The following is a 22,228-nucleotide window of genomic DNA, read 5'->3' on the forward strand; positions in this document are numbered from 1 at the left end:
TCATGTAATGGGCTTGGGCCTCCCTGCAGCTTGGGCCCCTTACATGACACTGTACTCAGCTTATCACTGGCTGAGGCGGGACATCCCTGCGGACGGCCATAAGCTGATCGCAATCTGATGCGTCGGGCTCCAGGATGTGGAAAAAAAATGGGCACAGAAGAGCGATATCGGTGAAGCGGCGAAAGTGAGTGTTTGTTTGTTTTTTTTATTTTAATTTTACTTTTTGGAGCCTGGGGTCAATGGAATAATAAAACATTCCAGTGGAGTACTCCTTTTAACCCCTTAAGGACCGAGCCCTTTTTCACCTTAAGGACCGGAGCGTTTTTTGCAATTCTGACCACTGTCACTTTAAACATTAATAACTCTAGAATGCTTTTAGTTATCATTCTGATTCCGAGATTGTTTTTTCGTGACATATTCTACTTTAACTTAGTGGTAAAATTTTATGGTAACTTGCATCCTTTCTTGGTGAAAAATCCCCAAATTTGATGAAAAAAATTAAAATTTTGCATTTTTCTAATTTTTAAGCTCTCTGCTTGTAAGGAAAATGGATATTCAAATTAAATTTCTTTTTGGGTCACATATACAATATGTCTACTTCATGTTTGCATCATAAAATTGATGAGTTTTTACTTTTGGAAGACACCAGAGGGCTTCAAAGTTCTGCAGCAAATTTCCAATTTTTCACAAAATTTTGAAATTCGATATTTTTCAGGGACCAGTTCAGTTTTGAAGTGGATTTGAAGGGTCTTCATATTAGAAATACCCCATGAATGACCCCATTATAAAAACTACACCCCCAAAAGTATTCAAAATGACATTCAGTCAGGGTTTTAACCCTTTAGGTGTTTCACAGGAATAGCAGCAAAGTGAAGGAGAAAATTCAAAATCTTCATTTTTTACACTCGCATGTTCATGTAGACCCAATTTTTGAATTTTTGCAAGGGGTAAAAGGAGAAAATTTTTACATATATTTGTAACCCAATTTCTCTCGAGTAAGCACATACCTCATATGTCTATGTAAAGTGTTCGGCGGGCGCAGTAGAGGGCTCAGAAGGGAAGGAGCGACAAGGGGATTTTGGAGAGAACATTTTTCTGAAATGGTTTTTGGGGGGGCATGTCACCTTTTAGGAAGCCCCTAGGGTGCCAAAACAGCAAAAAAAAAAACACATGGCATACCATTTTGGAAACTAGACCCCTTGGGGAACGTAACAAGGGGTAAAGTGAACCTTTAATACCCCACAGGGGTTTCACGACTTTTGCATAAGTAAAAAAAATAATAATAATTTTACCTAAAATGCTTGGTTTCCCAAAAAATTTACATTTTTACAAAGGGTTAAAGCAGGAAATACACCCCCAAATTTGAAGCCCAATTTATCCCGATTCAGACAACACCCCATATGGGGGTGAAAAGTGCTCTGCTGGCGCACTACAGGTCTCAGAAGAGAAGTAGTCACATTTGGCTTTTTTGAAGGAAATTTTGCTCTGGGGGCATGCCGCATTTAGGAAGCCCCTATGGTGCCAGGACAGCAAAAAAAAACACATGGCATCACATTTTGGAATCTAGACCCCTCCGGGAAAGTAACAGTTATACAGTGAGTACTTACACCTCACAGGTTTTTTGAACAGTGGGCCGTAAAAGTGAAAACATTTTTTTGCAATATATTGATAGTGTTACCCCAAATGTTTCATTTTCACATTGGGTAATAGGGCAAAAGGCCCCCAAAATTTGTAGAACAATTTTGTCTGAGAAATAAAAATACCCCATATGTGGATGTAAATTGCTCTGTGGACGCACTGCAATGCTCAGAATAGAAGGAGTGAAAATTTTGTTGAAATTGAAGTCGGGGGTCCCGTGCATTTATAAAGCCCCCAAAAGCAAAAATAAACCCACATGTGACACCATTTTAGAAACTACACCCCTCAATGAACGTAACAAGGGGTACAGTGGGAAATAACACCTCACAGGTTTTTTGAAAAGTGGTCCATAAATTGGAAAATTTTATTTTTTTACACTAAAATGCTGGTGTTATCCAATTTTTTACATTTTCACAAGGGTTAATATGAGATATTGGGTTACAAATTTTTGAGGGCTTTTCCCCCTGACTATAAAAATACATCCACATATGGGGTAACATGATGGGCGGGCGCACAACAAGGCTCAGAAGTCATAGAGGTCACTTTGTATTTGTGGCCTATGGCATATCAGTAGCTGACGGTTACATACATTCCGAGGAAAATACAAAAATGAAACACCCACATGTGACACCATTACAGAAAGTACCCACCCTGAGGAATGGGTATAGGGGTAAAGAGGACATTTTTAACGCACAGGTGTTTCCTAAATTTATTTTCCAGGAATGGATGAAGGGTAGCTTTTGAAAATTGCAATTTTCAACCTATGCTCTGCTTCATCTTTCTGGGAACAACTAACATGTGACTCCGAATTGTCGCCTGGAAATACGACAGAGCTCAGCGAGAACTCTTCGCATTTGAGGTGGATGTTTGTTACGGACCTAACAGTTACATACATTCAGAGGAAAATACAAGAAAGGAACACCCACATGTGAGCCTATTACAAACAGTACACCCCCTAAGGAAGGTGTATAGGGTGAAGTGGAGATTTGGAACAGACGGGTGTTCCCTTCATTTATTTTCCAGGAATGGATGAAGAGTACTATGGGGGGAAGAAAATTGCAATTTTAGAACTGATATGCCAATTATTTTCCCAGAATGATGACCCAGAGTACAGCCAAAAGTAAAAATGATGCCCGCCCCAAACCCTATACTCTGAATCATCATTCTGGGAAGGGGATGTGTGGGGCTGTCCCTATTCTGTTACCTCAAATGCGCAACCCACTCAGGTGGGGAGAGAGAGCGTTGCGCATTTGAGGCAACTGCAAACCTCCAATGCCGTTGACTCTGTGTCCCATAACCCATTTTTTGGGGGACAAAGATGTTATGAGGGGCATTGGGAAAGAGGTTTTGGGTTTGATTTTTTGGGGGTAGGGTATTTTGGTATAAAATTTGGAAGTCAATGTACCCTGGACTGGTACATTGGAGCCGAATTCTGGGGAATTAAAATCAGGGAAAAGGATTAAAAATTTAGTACTCCATGGAAGTGTGATACTCCCTGAAGCAGTTTTTAACGCAGAGGCCCGGATGATCGGGGCAAGTGTCACATTGAGTGGTGGTGTCCTTCCGAATCCCCCTCCTGTGACACACTCTGCATTTTTTCTGAGATCGTCCTTTCTTTCCAGTGTGGGGGACCTCACCTGGAAAGTGTTGGCCGGGGACGATCCGGGGCACTGAAGTTCCAGAGGTGCTCTGACCCGCTCTTTGGCGGTCACCAAAGATGAGGGCCCTTAGAACTACCTCTTGAAACTCCAGGTATGTCCCTGTGTTGCCAGCGTTCTGGTACAGTATAAAAGAGTTGTACATGGCAACCTGTACCATGTAGACCGCAACCTTTTTATACCATACACGTGTTTTCCGCATGGCATTATATGGCTTGAGGACTTGATCAGAAAGATCAACTCCCCCCATATACCGATTGTAGTCCAGAATACAATCGGGCTGGAGGACCGGTCCCGCGGTACCTCGCACAGGGACAGGGGTGCTGCCATTCCCATGAATTGTGGTGAGCATAAGGACATCCCTCTTGTCCTTATACCGGACCAACAACAGGTTCTCATGGGAAAAGGCACGGGACTCACCCTGGGGGATAGGAGCATGTAGGGGATGGGGCGGAAGGCCTCTTTGATTCTTCCGGACTGTCCCACAAGCGACCGTGGATCTGGCGGCGAGGGATGTGAAGAGAGGGATACTAGTATAAAAGTTATCCACGTAAAGGTGGTAACCTTTATCTAGCAATGGGTGCAAAAGGCCCCAAACGATTTTCCCGCTAACACCCAGAGTGGGGGGACATTCTGGGGGTTCAAAACGGGAATCTCGTCCCTCATACACTATAAACTTGCAAGTGTACCCGGAGATACTCTCACAAAGTTTATACATCTTCACACCATACCGCGCTCGCTTGGTCGGGATGTACTGCCGGAAGCTGAGTCTCCCCTTGAAGCTGATGAGCGACTCATCAATAGAGACCTCCCGCCCCGGGACATAGGCCTCCCAAAATCTGGCCCCGAAGTGATTGATGACCGGCCTGATTTTATACAGGCGGTCATACGCGGGATCAGTTCGGGGGGGACATGCCGCATTATCAGCATAATGCAAACATCTCCGAATGGCTTCGAACCGGGAGCGTGCCATGGCCATACTGTAGAGGGGTGTCTGGTAAAAGACGTCCCCACTCCAATATTGCCTGACACTGGGTTTTTTAACTATACCCATATACAGCGCGAGGCCCCAAAAGGTCCTCATTTCGGCTGCATCGACTGGAGTCCAGCCGCCGGGTCTAGCTAAAAGTGAGCCCGGGTTAGCGGCGACGAACTGTTGGGCGCACAGATTCGTCTGTGTAACCATCAAATTAACAAAGTCGTCACTGAAAAAATGACCGAAAAAGTCCTTTTCAGTGAACCCGGCGATGTTAATTTTGATTCCTGAGTCGCCAACAAACTCAGGAATCACGGGCTCGTGGTCCGCTGGCTCAGCCCAGTCAAGTTCTCCGGTACGATGTACCAGTGATCTTGGCAGGGGGGCTTCACTAGTATGAGCGCCAGGGGGACTCATACTAGCATGGGGCACAGGGTCAAGGGCAGAGGAGGTTTGCGGCACCGCACGGCGGCGTCTCCGCCGCCTTGGTGGCTCATCATCAGAACTAGATGATGAGGAGGACGATGAAATAAGGAAGGTGGGGTCTTCATCGTCCTCTGAGCAGCTCTCGGTGTCGGAGGCAATTAGGTCATATGCCTCCTCCGCCGAAAACACTCTGCGGGCCATTTCCCTACTCTAATGGGGATACGGCGGTGTGTGTGTGGGGGGGAAAACTTTATTGGTTTGTGTGCTGCGCGTGGTGTGGTGTGGTGCGATACTACCTCCCTAACCCGCCCTAACCCGCCCTAGCCTAACCTAACCTAACCCGCCCTAACAAAAAAAATATATAAAATAAAAAGGAGACTTTTTTTTATTTTTTTAAAAGGGGACTTCTAGCGCAAAAAAGACCTGCGCCAAAAAAAAGCGTTTATCTAATCAGTGGTGTGCGCACTGATTAGCGCTTGTGGTGGCAGGGGGCGCAGAAGTCAGTGGGGGGGTCCGGCCACTCAGCCCAGAACAGTGGCTGGTGGCTTGTTCACAGACCCCCACACAAAAAAACCGAAAAATAAAAAAAACGCTTTACCCCGAAAAAAAATGCACCCACCTGAACCCAAAAAAAACGCTGATCAGTGATAAATCACCGACAGCGGTGGGACAGGCTGCACACACAGGTACGGTCCGTCCACACAGTACACTCCTGCTACTGGTGGCACGGACCGCCTATGGGTGCAAAAAAAAATACGCGTTAACCGAAAAAAGTGCCTTTACCACAAAAAAAAACGCTGATCAGTGATAAATCACTGACAGCGGTGAGGCACGCCGCACACACAGGTACGGAACGGCCACACAGTACACGCCTGCTACTGGTGGCACGGACCGCCTATGGGTGCAAAAAAAGCGCTAGAAAACGCGAAAAAAAGCGCCGGCACCACAAAAAAAAACGCTGATCAGTACTACGGGACTGATCAGCGGCGGGTGGGCTTTAACAAACGGTGGCGGACCGCTCTTTTATAACTAAGAGGGTCCGCACACACGCTTAGGGAAAAAAAAAAAAAAAGATCTGCGCCAAAAAAAAAGGCTGGCGGCAGACCGCAGCGACCCAGCAGGGCCGGGGTCACGCAGCTAAAGGTGCTACGGACCCACGGACACCCACTGAGGTACGCAGAAAAAAAAAAAAAAAAGGCTTTTTTTTTTAACCCTAACCTGTCCCTACCTAATCTAAAGCTAACCCTGTGTGATTTCTGTGCCAAGGGGCCACAGAAAAGGGGGCAAGGGGCACGTTTTTCAACTGAGGGGATGGTGGGCAGCACGGGGCTCCGTCCTGCACACCAGATCTAAGTGGAATGGGGGGCAGAACGGAGCAACGTGCTCCTAGCCCCCACCATCCCCTCCCATTACTATGTGATTGGTGTGGCCACTTTGGCCACCCAATCACAACTGTACTGAGGGGGGTGGCCACAATGCCAGCCCCCAGTACAGTACGGATGGTGATTGGTGGTGTATACTACACCACCAGTCACCATCTATATCCGGGTCACAGGGTCACACGTGACCCTGATGACCCGCAACCGCTGCAGAACGCCGGTAAGTAGTTACCGGCGTCCTGCAGCGATCGCCGGTATAGGAGGTCCTCCGGACCTCCTCCGGCACACTGCCGGGATGTCTGCTGATAGAAATCAGCAGACATCCGGCTCCGATCCCCGCCCGGCAAGCGGCGGGGAACGGAATCGCAGCGCATCGCTCATCTGAATTGATGAGCGATGTGCTGCGATCGCCGACATGGGGGGACATAATGGCCCCCCTGGGCGATATGCCGGGATGCCTGCTGAACGATTTCAGCAGGCATCCGGCTCCGGCGCCCCTCCGGCTAGCGGCGGGGGCCGGAAATGCTCAGGGCGTATCCATACGCCCTCGGTCCTTAAGGACTTGGAAACGGGGGCGTATGGATACGCCCTATGTCCTTAAGGGGTTAAGGGCAGTATTTGGATATTATTTATTAGTTTGTATAATTTATACACGGCAATTGGTAGAAGTATAAAACTACAATACTATGTATTGCATTTTTTATGTGCTCAGATGGGGGGCATGGTTAGGTTATGGGATAGCCTAGGCACATTCTTTAAATGGGCACTGTCAGATACAAAAACTTTTGATATGTTGTAAAGCATTCACCAATAGGTTTTGCAATTGCTTTCATTAGAAAATTTTTTGTATTTCCTCGTCCGTTTGTGTCCCTCTACTGTCAGTGACGACAAGCTGGGAGTTGTAGTTTTGCTAATGTTAAGGGAGATGTGAACAGACAGCATACTGAGGGAGGGGGTGGAGACCTGCACAGTGAGGCCACGCCCCTCCCTTTGAGAGGAATTCAGACTAGTGAGCTAAATTAAAAGTGTAATAAAAAAAATAAAAGGTGTTAGACACATAAAAATTACATGTACATGGTCAGGATTAGGTACTGAGTGATATATTTAAAAAAAGTTTTTTTTTTGTTGGATCTGACGGGTACGCTTTAAACAGGGGCCCTCCATAGAAGCCAATACATATTGTCCATCTGTTATTGCTGTAGTAATAAAAAAAAAATTTAAGACAGAGTACCGATACTTTAATTCTAGTACTTGCCGATACCAAGTACGAGTACTTTTATTTGAAAGGGAATCTGACACCAGCGTGACCCGGTTTCTGGCGCTGCTTACTGTATATGTGGGTCCTTGTTGTGTACAATGGAGGCGGCTGCTGTAGCATGAGCCAAGATTTCTCTCTTCTCCATTGGACAGAACAGGGAATTTGTATTGGCGGCAAGAACGATGACTGATGATCACATGGTGAGCAGCGGTAGAAACCAGGTCACCTGCACTATCTACCTATAAATTTAAAGTTGGTGCAGGTGACTCTGCTGTAAGATTTTCTTTAATAGTAGGTAGTACCCCCTTGTAAGTAGTATAGATAGTTGAAGATATTAGACAGCAGCCCACCCTGTAGACAGCAGCCCCCCCCCCCAGACATTTGTATCAGCCCTCCTGTAGCCAGCAGGACCTGCCCCCTTTTTAGCCAGCAAGAACTCCCTTTTAGCCAGCAGGACCACCCCCCCCCCCTTGTAGCCAGGAGGACCCCACTTGTGGTTGCTTACTTGCCTGTCACCGCTCCGCTGTCCCGTTCTGCCTCTCCCTTTACTGCTGCTGCTCCGTTCTGCCATCTGCATCCTGTGGTCTTATGGAGGAGCATGTGACACACACACGTCACTCTGCTTCCTCCGTAGTGTTACGCTGGGCGCAGAGGAGGACGTGGAGTGATGTGGGTGTTACATGCTCCTCCATAAGACCACATGATGCAGAACGGAGCAGCAGCAGTAATCGGAACGTCAGAACAGGGCTGTGGCATGATGCGGATCAGAGAAGCAGCGGAGCACTCCACCAGGTATCGGCTTTGGTATCGGGGATATTAGAAGAGTCCCCGATACCATGCAAATACCGGGTATCGGCCCCGATACTGATACTAGTATCTGGACATCCCTATGCTGTAGTATTAAATCATGTAATTTGGTGCTAATTTTGGTTGGTATTGTTACATACCAAAACACAAATCTTTTTTTACATTTTTTTTTTTTTTCTGTTTGTTCTACTCCTGCGTTTTCCTTGAAATACTGACCAAAATACTATATGCGAACCAAGGTTTAAAAGTACACGCCATAGACAAATTACAAAATGCCCCAATTTGTGGGGTCTTTATAGTGCAAAACGGTGATATCAAAACTGTCTGCCCTTACTTAATGGTAGTGTACTAATAGCAAGAAAATAACGTTGTATTTTTTTTAATCAGTAATGTGTAGCAAGCTTGTCTACGTAAACCAAATCTATTTTATTTTTTATATATATTTTTTATTTCATGCTAAGGCCAGTTTTACACAAGTATTTTTCAGCTGCTAGTCCTGCCCCAACCACAAGTCTGATGACACTGTCAGATTGGGTCATCGGAGTTAGTCATCTGGGACTTGCAGTTGTATTATGGGGCGAGAAGACAGAGCCACAGTCTCTGTTGGCCAACAGACACAAATGGGCCCTGAGAGATCCATTGACTTTAGAGGGGTTTATCTTTTTTTCAGGAAAGGTAGCTCAGTACTACTCCACCCAATCTCACCCTCACCTCCACCATGGATCTGAAGCCTTTAACCATGGCAATATCCACAGGAAGAATAATGCAAATCGCCAAGGTGTTAACGTGGAACAATATTCTTTATTCATAAGGATAGGGGATAAGTGTTAGATCATGGGTAGTCTGACCGCTGGGCCCCCCCGTGATCTCCTGCATGGAACCCCGGCTCAGTGCATGATATGAGCCTTTTTGACCACAGGCCACACTCCCCCTTCATGCAGTTCTATAGCACAGCCGGAGATTGCCGAAAGCAGTGCCCCGGCTCTCCTATAGAGCTGCATGGAGGAGGCGTGTCGGCCACCTCTTCGTGTTGTGGTTGACACACCCCATTCATACTGAGAATCGGGATGCTGTGCAGGAGATCATGGGGGGATGAAATCGTAATCCACTCCTACGCTACAATTAAATAGGCAACTAAGTAAAACAGATACATATGTAAAGATGACACATTATCAAAATATGCATATGGCTATAAACAAAGAGTAATCTACACATCTGGCTTCCATCTGTCCGTTTATTTAGCAAGATGTGACCAGACAAAATAAATTACAGATAGTGTTTTTTTTGGTCCAGTCAGATCCTTCTAAACACATGGAATCTGTGACACAAAGGTGGACCTAGCCTAATGCAAGATTGTTGAATCCAAGAAAGAAGCCATTTTAATTTGTACACTTTAATACTTTTAACACCTTTTCTATCAAAAGCTACAGGTGCATTGCATTTTTTTTTTTTTTTTTTTTTTTTTTTTTAAACAACTCTTCCAGTTGAATAAATACATTTTTAAAAATGCATTCCTTTTTGTGAATGAGAAACCATATGTAACATTCCCTGGAAGCAAAATGTTAGTTTTGGTTCCTAATTAAAAATAACAATACACCCTCCCCCAAGATGGCGATGGTGCTGTCATGATGAAGTCATGAAAAGCAAATTATCGGTAAGTAATAATTCCGACGCTCCAGTGGAGTAGCCCTTTAAGATCACACAGTAGACAAGTGCTTTGAGGCTACAATAGAATTGACAAAAGTCCTGTTCCTCAACTTTTCCTTCAGTACAGATTTTACCTTTTGGTTTCGAAGGGTGTAAATAAAAGGATTAAGAAGTGGGACTATTATAGTGGTCAGGAGTGCAACTTTTTTATCATAATCTTTAATCTGGCCTTGAGAAGGTTTTATATATGAAAAAATACTACTGCCATAAGCCAGCGATACAACCAGTGCATGTGAAGAACAAGTGGAGAAAGCTTTTTGCCTTCCTGCCACAGACTGGATTTTCAAAATGTTTCTCACTATATTAATATATGAGGCCAAGGTCACGAAGAGAGAAGTTAGCAAGATAATGGAAGACGTGATGATCTCTTGTAAGTGGATAGCTGCAGTATTAACGCAGGCATTTTTAAGCAATGGGATGACATCACAAAAGAAATGATTTACCAGCTTGGAGCAAAAAGGCAATCTGACTATCCTGATAGTAAGGCCAAGAATAGAGAAAAATGCAGCGGCCCACACAGCTACGATGAGCTTCACACATTGCTTCTGGTGCATAATAGTAGAGTAATGTAAAGGGTAACAAATGGCAACATAACGGTCCAAGGACATCACAGCTAAAAGTAAAAAATTTGCAACACCGAGAAGAAAGAATGAATAGGATTGCATTAGACAGTCAGGCACAGATATGGTTTTCCCTCCAGGGGTGTATCCATGTAGCATTTTTGGTATAGTGGTGTTGATAAAACAAATATCCAAAATAGATAGATTACAGAGAAAAAAATACATGGGGCTCTGAAGGCGCTGGTCTGAGAAGACAAGAAACAGAATAAGAAAGTTTCCAGCCATTGTGAAGATGTAGGTAACTATGATAAGTACAAATGAGGCCAAATTGTTTGAAAATAGAGGCAAACCCAACAGGATAAATTCTGCTACTCGGGTGGTATTCCTCCATTCTAATACAGGATCTTTAGATCTATGAAGGAAGCTCATTTCTAGAGGGTAAGGATAGAATATTGTCAAGACATAAGGTATCCAACAAGAGTAAGACTACGCTGATGGAAATGTGGCAAGTATTCCTTCTTGTAGATAACGCACCCGGGATTATGCTGTTGAATTCTTATAGGTTCAACTTTTTGTGACGTCTTCCTTCTCCTTAAGAACATTAAGCATGTTCTTTAGACAAGTATTTTACACAGGAGAACTAATTATTAGGTGTTTTTTAGGAATATGTTTTTGGATGTTGGCCATTTTAATTCTCTTTTGGGCTTTAAAGTTCTTGATGCAGAAACATTCTGGGAAACTTTCCTATCTTCTTCACTTAAAACCTTCACTATCAGAGAGAAATGAACTATGTTCCCAACCTACTATCTGTGCATTCAGCTGACAGCCTATTGTGTTGTAATGAGACCAATAGTGCAAATCCACATACAGTGAAACCTCTCTAGAATCTAGAGCGTGCTTCTCTCTGTACTGAAGAACAGATTCTTCTAGGATGGATTGATTTGGTTGGGGTAACAATTTGGTTAACACAAATATTCTTTGGGGGGGGGGGGGGGGGGAGAATAAACTCTATTCTGTAGCCTGACTTGACCACATTTAAGACCCAAGGATCCTGAATCTCCTGGATCCAGGAATTTAGAAATAAACATAAAGGGGGAATGGTGGATGGACTTTCCACTTGAGAGATTGGAAGGGAAGGGGAAAGGAAATTGTGGGTGGAGGCTATGGGAGAGTCATAGATCAGACTTGTGGTCTTTACCGCGACTGCGTCCCCCACCACGTTTTTGGTTGGACTGGTGCTTCTGAGGTCTAGAAGCTCCCTGGTTTCTACCACTCCTTCCTCTTCCACGCCCACGAAAGCTCTGAACAGGAAGGCATTTCCCTTTTTTATCAGCAAGGCCTTCCATAATCTTATCCAGCTCGGAACCGAAGAGTCTACCAGGCTCAAAGGGAAGACCACAGAGGTTAAATTTCGAAGAATTATCCGCCATCCAGGGGCGGAGCCATAAGGGGCGTCTGCTAACAGAGGCAAGAGCCATAGCTTTTGCAGCCAATCTAAGATGTTGCTGAAATGCCTCGCACAAAAAATCCAAACTTAAAAGGAGAGTCTTGAATGAGTCCAGAATTTCTTCTCTGGGAACATTCCCTTCAATATCTGACTGTACTCTGAGAACACGTTCTTTTGCAAAGTCAGCTACTTCAGATGTTGCTATAGCCACATTTGCAGAGGCAGAAGCTGCCGAATAGCAGCGTCTTAATAGCGAGTCCACTTTCCAGTCTAATGGATCTTGGAGATTACTCCCATCATCCGCTGGTACCAAAACCCTTTTTGAGAGCTTGTGACTGCCATATCCACCTTGGGGAGTGGAAGCCAGGATTCTGTCTCATTATCTGGAAGCGGATACATCAACTTAAATCTCCTAGTAAGAACAGGAGTCTTATCAGGGTGTTTCCATTCGGACACCAAAAGATTTTTAAGGGACTCGTCCACTTTGAAAGCCAAAGGCCCTCTAGAGGTGGACGTAGAGGCTTCCCCTCGGTCAACATACTGATCCCTTGACCGGATGGACCTAAGTAGTCTTTGTGTTTTGTCAACTGGGAAGAGAGAGGGTAACATAATCTCCTCAACAGACTGCTCGGACCGAACATCCGACATCAGAGAGTCATCAGGAACAGAAGTCGGATTGGGTAAGACTCTAGGTCTCTTAGCAACCACAGCAGATTTTAGCTCATTAATGGAGTTTCCCATAAACTCCTTCATCCACATGAACATGTCCTGGATGGTAGGTTCCGCAGGATTGGGGGGAGGGCGGCAGGCCAGACATCTATTAAATTCATAGGAGTCTGGTAAGTGGGTACCACACTCCGCACAGGTTAGATATCTTTTCTTAGAGGTAGTTTTGTGGCTACCAGGGTATGACTCCCCACTAGGGGGAGTAGACATTCTGGAAAAAAATAAGAATTTTTTAGAAAACATTTTTTTGCACCACCAAAGCAGAATGCATAGACTGCAAAGTACCTACGAGAAAGACAGAGAATGTTATCACATAGAATATTATTACAAAACCACCAGATTTTGTAGTCACTCTAGCAGCTAGGCAGCAAGAGACCTACTGCACTGAGGAGCTGCTTTAAATAGGGGAGCGGGCAGGCTTTTTGAAATAAGCACCGCCTCTGCCGGATGTGACATCACTGTGTATATAACTACACCAGTAAAAAGAAAGAATACAGAGTATTTTAGATCTATGCCCCTTCCAAACTAACGGAAAGGGCATACCAGAGAATCCCAGAGGGAAAGGTAAAGAAAAATCTTAAAGATGTGCGCTTTTATAGTGCAAACGCCGGACCGTAAGTCATCAGATGACAGCGGGGACGAACGCAGGCAGCATAGCTACCCAGATTACACGCATTACGGTAAGAGAAGAAGAAGGAGGGAGGGAGGGGGAGGGAAGGTATCCAGCCCCGGTCCAATAAAAATAGGAGACACAGAAGCTCCTCTATACATGCCGCTCCCTGCTTTAATCTATGGGCAGCGGAGCGCAGGGAGCTACATGATGTGTCTCGGGCGGCGTGTCCTAGGACAAAACGCCGCCCAGGCAAACAGACAAAAGAAAGGCAGAAATGAAATATAAAAATATACCCCCCCCCCCCCCCAAAAGGAGGGGGAAACCTTTCATGCAGGCTCAGAGATACACAGGGCCTGCACCGTCCTGCTGTCTGCACAGGACAGTCAAAAAAACGTTTCAAAATTGATGTGTTCAAAGCAGGAAAAATGGTCAAAGGATCTGAGTGCAAGCAAGAAAATGACCGCAGCACACTGCTAGCACTGAGATATGTGTAGCTTTCCGTTTAGCCAAGCACACTGTTTTTCTCAATAGCAGTATTAGGGTACGTTCCCACACGGCGTATTTTGCTGCATATTTGCTGCGTATTTTCCTACCCATTGACTTCAACAGAGAAAATAAAATACGCAGCAGCAAATACGCAGCAAATACGCCGTGTGGGAATGTACCCTTGCAATGTAAAACGTCTTATATTACACAGATATCTTAGCACTAGCAGTGTGCTGCTGTCATTTTCTTGCTTGCATTTGTAGTTCAGCTACAGAATTTTTTCATTTTATGTTACAAAGGATCTGAGTAACTTTGACAAGGACCAGATTGTAATGCTAGATGACAGGGTCAGAGTAGTTTTTGAAATGCCAAAATTGGTTTAAGGGTATGTTCACACTACATAATTAGCGTGGAATTCCAAGCACTGAATTGCTCGTCTGAATTCTGTGGTGTGAATGGGTCTTCCTTGGACCCATTTACAGTGCGAAATTTCAGCGGCTGAAATTGATCCGCGCAAAGAAAGAACATGTTCATTCTTTGCACAGAAGTCCGCAAGCACTGCATAGCTGGTAATGGTGACGGTGTAGTGCCGCACGGTATTACCGCTCAAGTATTTCGGCGGCGGCCGCCAGATGGAATGTCCGCCTGCGGAATTCTGTGAGCAGAGATTCCGTTCCAAATACGTATTTTGAACATACCCTAAGGAAGGATAACTGGTGACAGGATCATGGGTGATTAAGGCTACTGAGGTAACAATTGCTGAATATGTGAATGCAGACTATGGTAGAAAGGTGTCAGAACATGCAGTTCATTGCAGCTAGCCGGGCATGAGGCAGTTAGTGTCTATCCTGACTCTTGGGCACATACACAGGGAAAAATAGCTGTTTCAGAGCTCTTGTATCTCCACTCTATGAAGAAGAAAACCTCTCAGTCTGTGCCTCCTTTATTGGTCCTTTTATATGTATCTCATTGACTAATTAGGATCATTGCTAATCGCTGTCTCTTCTGCCTCTATCTAGGGGACAAAGGTTTAACCAATACTGTTTGGTGCTTCCTAGGGACTTCCAGGATGTGTTCAAAGGGTTAAACAAGCTTAAGCACTGATCTTACACTGCCAACACACAAAGAAGGATGCCTCACCTCAAAACAAATTTAAGTTTGATGCTGGGCACCCAACTCTGTGTGTTGGCAGTGTAAAAATCAGTGGCTAAAACCTGTTTAAAGAGATCCTGTCATATCCAACAAAAAATATGTTACTCAGTACCTAATCCTAATCATGTACACATAATTGTTATATGTCCAGCACCTATATTTCTCTCATAAATACCTTCTTTCTGTTGCTCACTTAGTTTGTCATTCTGTGCTCTGGAGGGGACATGTCCTTACTCTGCATGACTCATCGCCTTGCAGGCTGCTTGGAACCACTTCCTCTCTGTTTTCATGCTGCAGTCTGATAGGACAGGAGTGAGCACAGAGGAGTGCTAGTCCAGCCCTCACTTCTGAATTTTGTCTCTGCCTGTGCTTTCACTTGGACGAGAGGATTATGTTCTGGATGATATGGGGACCCTTAGTGGTGTTTTTATAAGACATGATTGCTATAGAAAGAAAAGACAAATTTCTTATGAAGTATATTAGAAAGGTTAATGTTTTGTCAAGATGTACAACATATAAACATTATTTTTTTAATCTGACAGTGTCAATTTAACTCTTTGAAAACATCACTTATCAAAAAATTACCAATCTGCTCACATGAATGTCAATTGAGTATGATGTCGGACATTCCTCTCTGGGTATTGGCAGTGTGAGATCAGTGAAACCTGTTTGACCCTTCACTTATTAAAACACATTTTTTCTACATCGTTAAAGGGTTACTCCGGCCCTAAGACATCTTATCCCATCATGACCCCGCCCCCTGTGTGACCTCACGCCCCACCCCCTAAATGCAAGTCTATGAGAGGGGGCGTTTCACGCCCCCTCCCATAGACTTGCATTGAGGGGGCGTGATGTCACATGGGGGGGCCCCGTGGTTGTGAGGCTTCAGACTCGGAGCCTCCAGTGCTGCGTGCAGCTCACACAGGTGGGTGCTGCACAAGAGATTGCGGGGGTCCCCAGCGGCGTAACCCCCGCGCTCAGACATCTTATCCCCTATCCTTTGGAGGGGATAAGATGTCTTAGGGCCGGAGTACTCCTTTAACTGTTGTTTTTTCTACAACCCCCCCCCCCCCCCCACAAAAAATGTTTTTACTTTTGTTTTCCTGATTATGTTTGTACCCACATTTAAGAAAGAAACATTTTCACATTATATGAATAAAAGCAGAAAAGGTTTTCTTAATGCTCATTTATAAGAAAAAGCCTGAATAAGAAACCAACTGCAGCCTTGTGCGAAAACCTTAGCCTAATGGAGGGTGTCATGCCACACTGCACCACAAGAGGGAGCAATGCACTAGCTACCAATGAAGTCCAGAGTATCAAGGTGACGACAAGCGGGGACGCTTCCAAAACTAGATCCACCCCAGGAAAGAAATCCTGCAGAGGCCTCGCTGTGAGGAGACCAGTGTGGAGCCGATCATCACCCAGGAGCCTGACCACCCGGACACTCCAGAACACAAGTGAGTCTTCAAGACCACACGATCTACCCTTTGTCCTGTGCCCATGCTGTGCCAGTGCCACGCAGGCAACTTGGGCCCCAGAATAAAATGTGGAACAGCCCTCCCCCTCCCCCACCATGTGCAGCTTACAATACTCATGCCTTATGTGGCTATGGTCAGCTGTTCCCCATGTGCCCAGCTTGTAAGGCACTGTGCCCTAATTGTCTTTTTAAGTAGTAAAAACGTAAAAAAAAGCATTTATTTATTTATTTTTGTGTGGAAAACTACAAAATATTGTGGAAAAAAATGAAAAATTGTTTGGCATTTTATAATAATTTATATGGTGTTTACTGGGCAGTAAAAATAATGTTATCTGGGGGTCGGTGCGATTATGACGATAATTAATTAATGTAGCTTTTTATGTTCTTCTTTCTTCTCACAACCTTTTCCTTTTCCCCCCTTTTTTGTGTTGTCATGTTGTGCCAGCCGTAACCTTTTTTGTTTTTCGTCCGACACCATTGTGTAAGGGCTTATTTTTTACGAGCGGTAGTTTTTACTGGTACCATTTTTGCCATACATGCTACCTTTTTGTTAATTTTTATTCCACTTTTTGGACCAAAATTTGCAATGCTTACGCTTTTTAGTTTTTAGTTTTAGGGTGTTCACCATGCAGGATAAATATTATCGTTTTATGGTACATGTCCCATTATGTATAAGTTTGTGATAATACAGGACTTTATTGGGAAAGAGTCATTCAGGTTTGTTTTTTTTACACTATTTCTTAATGAACCTTTTATTTTTATACTTTTTACCTGTTATTCTTGTTCTACATTACATGTGTACTGCAGCACAGTATAACTGTCAGTATTACACTAACATTCAGCCTATGGCTGGACCTCACAGGCTGCCGTACTTGGCAGACAGGAAGCTGTCAGCTGGCCTCATGTTGCCATGGAAACCAACAGGACCCCACAATCAGATTGTGCTGTTGCCAATGAGCCCCCTTTTAATCCTAAAGATGCCGTGTCAGTACTGGCTATGGAACCTATAGGGTTATTTGTTGGAGGGAGGGAACATGCTAATGGCTATCTGGGCTTGCTGGGAATTATAGTTTTGCAACAGCTGAAGCCACACTGTGTGGGAAACACTGCTCTAGGAACAATGCATATATAGATGCGGTATGACTAGTAAGCATAGTGCCAATACTGTCTTTGGCACTGGCATCTGTCTGGCCGGGTGAGCTCTGCAGAATACAGTGGTCCCTCAAGTTACAATATTAATTGGTTCCGGGACGACCATTGTATGTTGAAACCATTGTATGTTGAGACCATAACTCTATGGAAACCTGGTAATTGGTTCTAAAGGCACCAAAATGTCATCCAAAAAATAGGAAAAAGTGAGGATAAAAAAAAAAAAAAAATTAGTAGATAACTAATATAGATAAAGCAAGTCCTTACATATAAAAGTAATAAAGATCTGCTGGGAGCTGTAATCACTGTCTATGTCAGTGTTTCCCAAGCATGGAGCCTCCAGCTGTTGCAAAACTACAACTCCCAGCATGCCCGGACAGCCAAAGGCTGTCCGGGCATGCTGGGAGTTGTAGTTTTGCAACAGCTGGGGGCACCCTGCTTGGGGAAACGCTGGTCTATGTAGAGGACAGGAGCTTCTTCCGGGTCCTGTACAGTACATGAAATGTCCTAAAAAAGTAACATGGAGTCGCCCTCACCTGGTGTACAGAACATGTAATACCTCCCTGTACTGTAGGGGCCGCTACCAGACACCAGTCAGTGCATGCACTTCAGTAATACAGGTAAAGAGTACAGAACATGTAATACCTCCCTGTACTGTAGGGGGCGCTACCAGACACCAGTCAGTGCATGCACTTCAGTAATACAGGTAAAAAGTACAGAACATGTAATACCTCCCTGTACTGTAGGGGGCGTTACCAGACACCAGTCAGTGCATGCACTTCAGTAATACAGGTAAAAAGTACAGAACATGTAATACCTCCCTGTACTGTAGTGGGCGCTACCAGACACCAGTCAGTGCATTCACTTCAGTAATACAGGTAAAAAGTACAGAACATGTAATACCTCCCTGTACTGTAGGGGGCGTTACCAGACACCAGTCAGTGCATACACTTCAGTAATACGGGTGTTTTATCAGTAAATGCCCATTCTGATTGGTCGGTTCTTCCAGTCATTGACACGTTTCACAGATCTGCACTATCTGTAACATTTTATGTTGAGTCTGGTTTCAACGTACAATGATCCAAAAAAGACCATTGTATGTTGAACCTATTGTATGTTGAGGGGTCACTGTACTGCATCCTGCCTGCCTGCCACCACTCCGGAGGGGCACCATATATGAGAAAGGCCAGCAGAGATAATATAGGAGATACTTCTGTCCATTATATCTATCATCTCATTGTATACATGAATTGTGGCCTCATCTGATGATAGTTCCAACATCTTGGTGTAAAATGTCACAGATTGGGGTGTCAGTTGGCATGTGTTGGCATGTGTTTGTATTGAAAGGGAACCTATCACCTGTTTTATGCGGGCAGAATGAAACGGGCGCAGGGAGCGCGACTCCCATACACTATGGATTTATTTTCCAAAAATAGTTTGTATTAGGATAGAAATGTTTATTTGGTGTTTTATTCCCTGCATTTTCTAATTAAAAGTCATGAGATTCTTTTATCATGTGACTTTCTATTAAAGAATTGAGGGAGTAAAGCAGCATATGCTAGCCATAGGTGTTTTTCCTAACCTATAGAAGTCTATTGGAAGAAGAATGCCACAATTTCTGGAAACAATACGCCATACCCAGAGCATGCTGCAATTTAGCAAAACTGCCACTGAGCCTAAAATCACCACTAAATGGTAAAAAGACACCTACATATGGCGTTCCATATCTCCTTATTGACTTCCAGCTAACATTTGGACCAAAAAACCACCATGTGGCAAGTATGACATTTTCGGGACCTTGTACAGGGGATACAGCCAATACCCCAGTAAGGGGCCCAGACCCCAGTTGCACCCCCTGCAGCAGCCCCAGCACAGAAGCATAAGACCGATGTTTAAACAGTGGTCTCCTGCTTCTGTACGTCTGTTGGCCACATCATTCACCCCCCTACTTCCCTTATCCCCCGTGCCACTTTATTTCCTCTGTGCCAAATCATACACCCCTTTATTACCCCCCTGTTCCACATAATTTCCTCTTGATCCCCCCCCTTGTGCTATTTCATTCCCCCTTTATTCCCCTCTGTGCAAATTCATCACCCCCTCTTTACCACCCCCTGTGCCATTTCATTCCCCCTTTATTCCCCTGTGCCACTTCATAAAGAGGGGGGTGATTAATTTACACTGAGGGTAATAAAGGGGGAATGAAATGACACAACTGGATTAAGGGGAAATTATGTGACACAGGGGGTACAGGGATGTGAGAATTGTATCGCCCGACACCTGGGACATGCAGTTCCGGGCACCGGGCAGGTGAATTCTTCAGGCATTTAGCCCTGCTTTGGGCAAGCAGTGCTAAATGCCGGAAGAATTCACATATGAATGTCTTGCCCGTCACTAAACTGCTGTAGACTGCAGCTGCATGATGCAGCCTATACCGAGCCTTCCTGGCAGAGGTGCGCGCGGTGAGTGACGTCATCGCACGTGCCGCGCAGGACGCCGGGGCACTGAAGTCCTGCGCAGCGCTTGTGATGACGTCACTCACCGCGCGCACCTCTGCCAGGAAGTCCCTGCAGGGAACAGGGAGATGTAAGTAGAAGTGAGTTACCTACTCAAACTTGCCTACTTACTATGTAAGGGAGGACCTGCCTACCACTAGGGGCTATAACCTTCAGCTGTCTGGGCATGCTGGGAGTTGTAGTTTTGCAACAGCTGGAGGCACCCTGGTTGAAGAACACTCACTTTGGTGGTATAATTGTTTAAATGGGAGCCCTACCTGCCGGGGGTCATATTTCTACCTACTTGGAAGCCCCACCTAATCAGTGATGGGTGTCATATCTATCTGGGGCCTGTCTACCTACTGGGGAGCCCCACCTGATGGAGGTCATATCTATCTGGGGGCCTGTGTACCTACTGGGGAGCCCTACCTGATGGAGGTCATATCTATCTGTGGACCTGTCTACATATGGGGGAGCTCTTCCCTAATGGGGGACATATCTATCTGGGGCCTGTCTACCTACTGGGGAGCCCCACCTGATGGAGGTCATATCTATCTGGGGGCCTGTGTACCTACTGGGGAGCCCTACCTGATGGAGGTCATATCTATCTGTGGACCTGTCTACATATGGGGGAGCTCTACCTAATGGGGGACATATCTATCTGGGGCTCTGTCTGCCTACTGGGGGAGCCCACCCTTCCTGGGGGGACATATCTATCTAGGGCATTATTTACTTACTAGGGGAGCCCAACCTGCCTGACTACCTGATGAGGGGATGTACCTACCTGATAAAGGGACATACCTTCCTGAAGGGGGAATTACCTACTTAATGGGGCGGACTTACTTATTATTGGCCCTATCCACCTAATGGGGTGACATACTGGTCTGCCTATTAAGTTTCTATTAATATTTTCGTACTATTTTGGTTGAAATTATTTTATGTACCAGGACAAGTGGACCTAGTACGCGCTGTCACATGACATTTAAAAAAATAAAATAAAATCAGTAATTGGTATCAGAGAGTACTTTAAAGTAAGTATTGGGACTCCTACTCAGTCTTACAAAATGGTATTGGTACATCACCATTCCAGTGTTAGTCTGTGGAGGGTTCTGCTGCTGTCAATGTACATTACTGAAGCTAATCTCTTGCCGTTTCACTGTAACAAACACTGTAACTGTAACCTCTTTTTATTTCTTTGGCCCACAGATCTTCCCGTAGAGGATGGCTTCATCTTCGTGGTTTTTCTTATTTGTTGCTATTTTCGCCAGTTTCTCTCTCATCCATTGTCAAAATTACAATACATTTGTGGTAAAACACATTGTTGAAGATCAAGACAAGATCAATTGTAACCTTACCATAAAAAGCCGCAACCTCAACAAGAATGTCTGTAGGTTTCATAATACTTTCATCCACGATTCTAATGCCAGGAAAATCCGTGAGCTGTGCTCCCCATATGTGCAGTCTACAGTGGTCTCCAGCGGTACATTAACCCTCACAGATTGTAAGCTGCTAAAATCCTCATCTCCAGACACAGGCTGCGCCTACAACCAGACAGGAGTGAAGGGAGTGGTGTACGTAACCTGCGAGAGACAAGTCCCAGTGCACTTTGTGAAATTCGAACCAAGTTTAGCAGCACAGTGCGCCCCCTGTATATGGACTCTCGGTCTGATTATTCTCCTTAGGGATCTGTTGTAACCCATCTCTGCTGATTCAACTTTATATATGTAACAGATCTCGCTAGGTCAGATGCAATCATAAATGTGTATTATTGGGTTGTTTACATTTGGATAATATTTTAAAGGGAAACTACAAGGTAATGGGTTGTCTCCATGGGCACCCTCACGTGCACACCTGCATGATCATCTTTTACCCCTCAGGAGTGCTAGTATTGTACACGGGGGCAGCATGAGGCATTATGTGACTCATTAATGTATTTATGCATTTTTTAAGACTTTACTTCTCGTTTTCTTACTCCATTGTGTCTCTGACAGAGGTTCCAGTTGACACAACAGTTTTCCAGGCAAAAAATGACTTAGTTGGTTATATTTTAGGGTGTCTTGTTCTCCTCTTTATTGCAGTATTTGTGCCTTTAAAAGTGCAATATGGTATTTTAATCATCTTCATCCATGTCTTCCACCTTGGGAGAACTCTGGTGGGAGTTTTTTTTTCTAACTATGGCCATTGTGTGGAATATAACAAAATAACACCTACTTACCTCCAGCAATCGGCGGTGCCTCCAGTGTCCTGTTCTGGTCCACCGTAGCAATTGTCTTCTTG

At 44.7% G+C, this 22,228-nt stretch overlaps 1 protein-coding gene across 1 annotated transcript; it reads right to left on the reverse strand.

Moving 5' to 3' along the window:
• Nucleotides 1–9,751: 9,751 nt before the first annotated feature.
• On the reverse strand, nt 9,752–11,839 carry LOC130368327 (olfactory receptor 6M1-like). Its single transcript, XM_056571870.1, has 2 exons — nt 11,608–11,839; nt 9,752–10,840 (listed from the first exon to the last, which is right to left on the reverse strand). The coding sequence occupies exons 1-2, from the start codon at nt 11,837–11,839 to the stop codon at nt 9,840–9,842; spliced, it is 1,233 nt and encodes a 410-aa protein (XP_056427845.1). The 3' UTR covers nt 9,752–9,839.
• Nucleotides 11,840–22,228: the final 10,389 nt, after the last annotated feature.

This window comes from Hyla sarda, chromosome 1 (assembly GCF_029499605.1).
Source record: "Hyla sarda isolate aHylSar1 chromosome 1, aHylSar1.hap1, whole genome shotgun sequence".
NCBI classification, from domain to species: Eukaryota; Metazoa; Chordata; class Amphibia; order Anura; family Hylidae; genus Hyla; species Hyla sarda.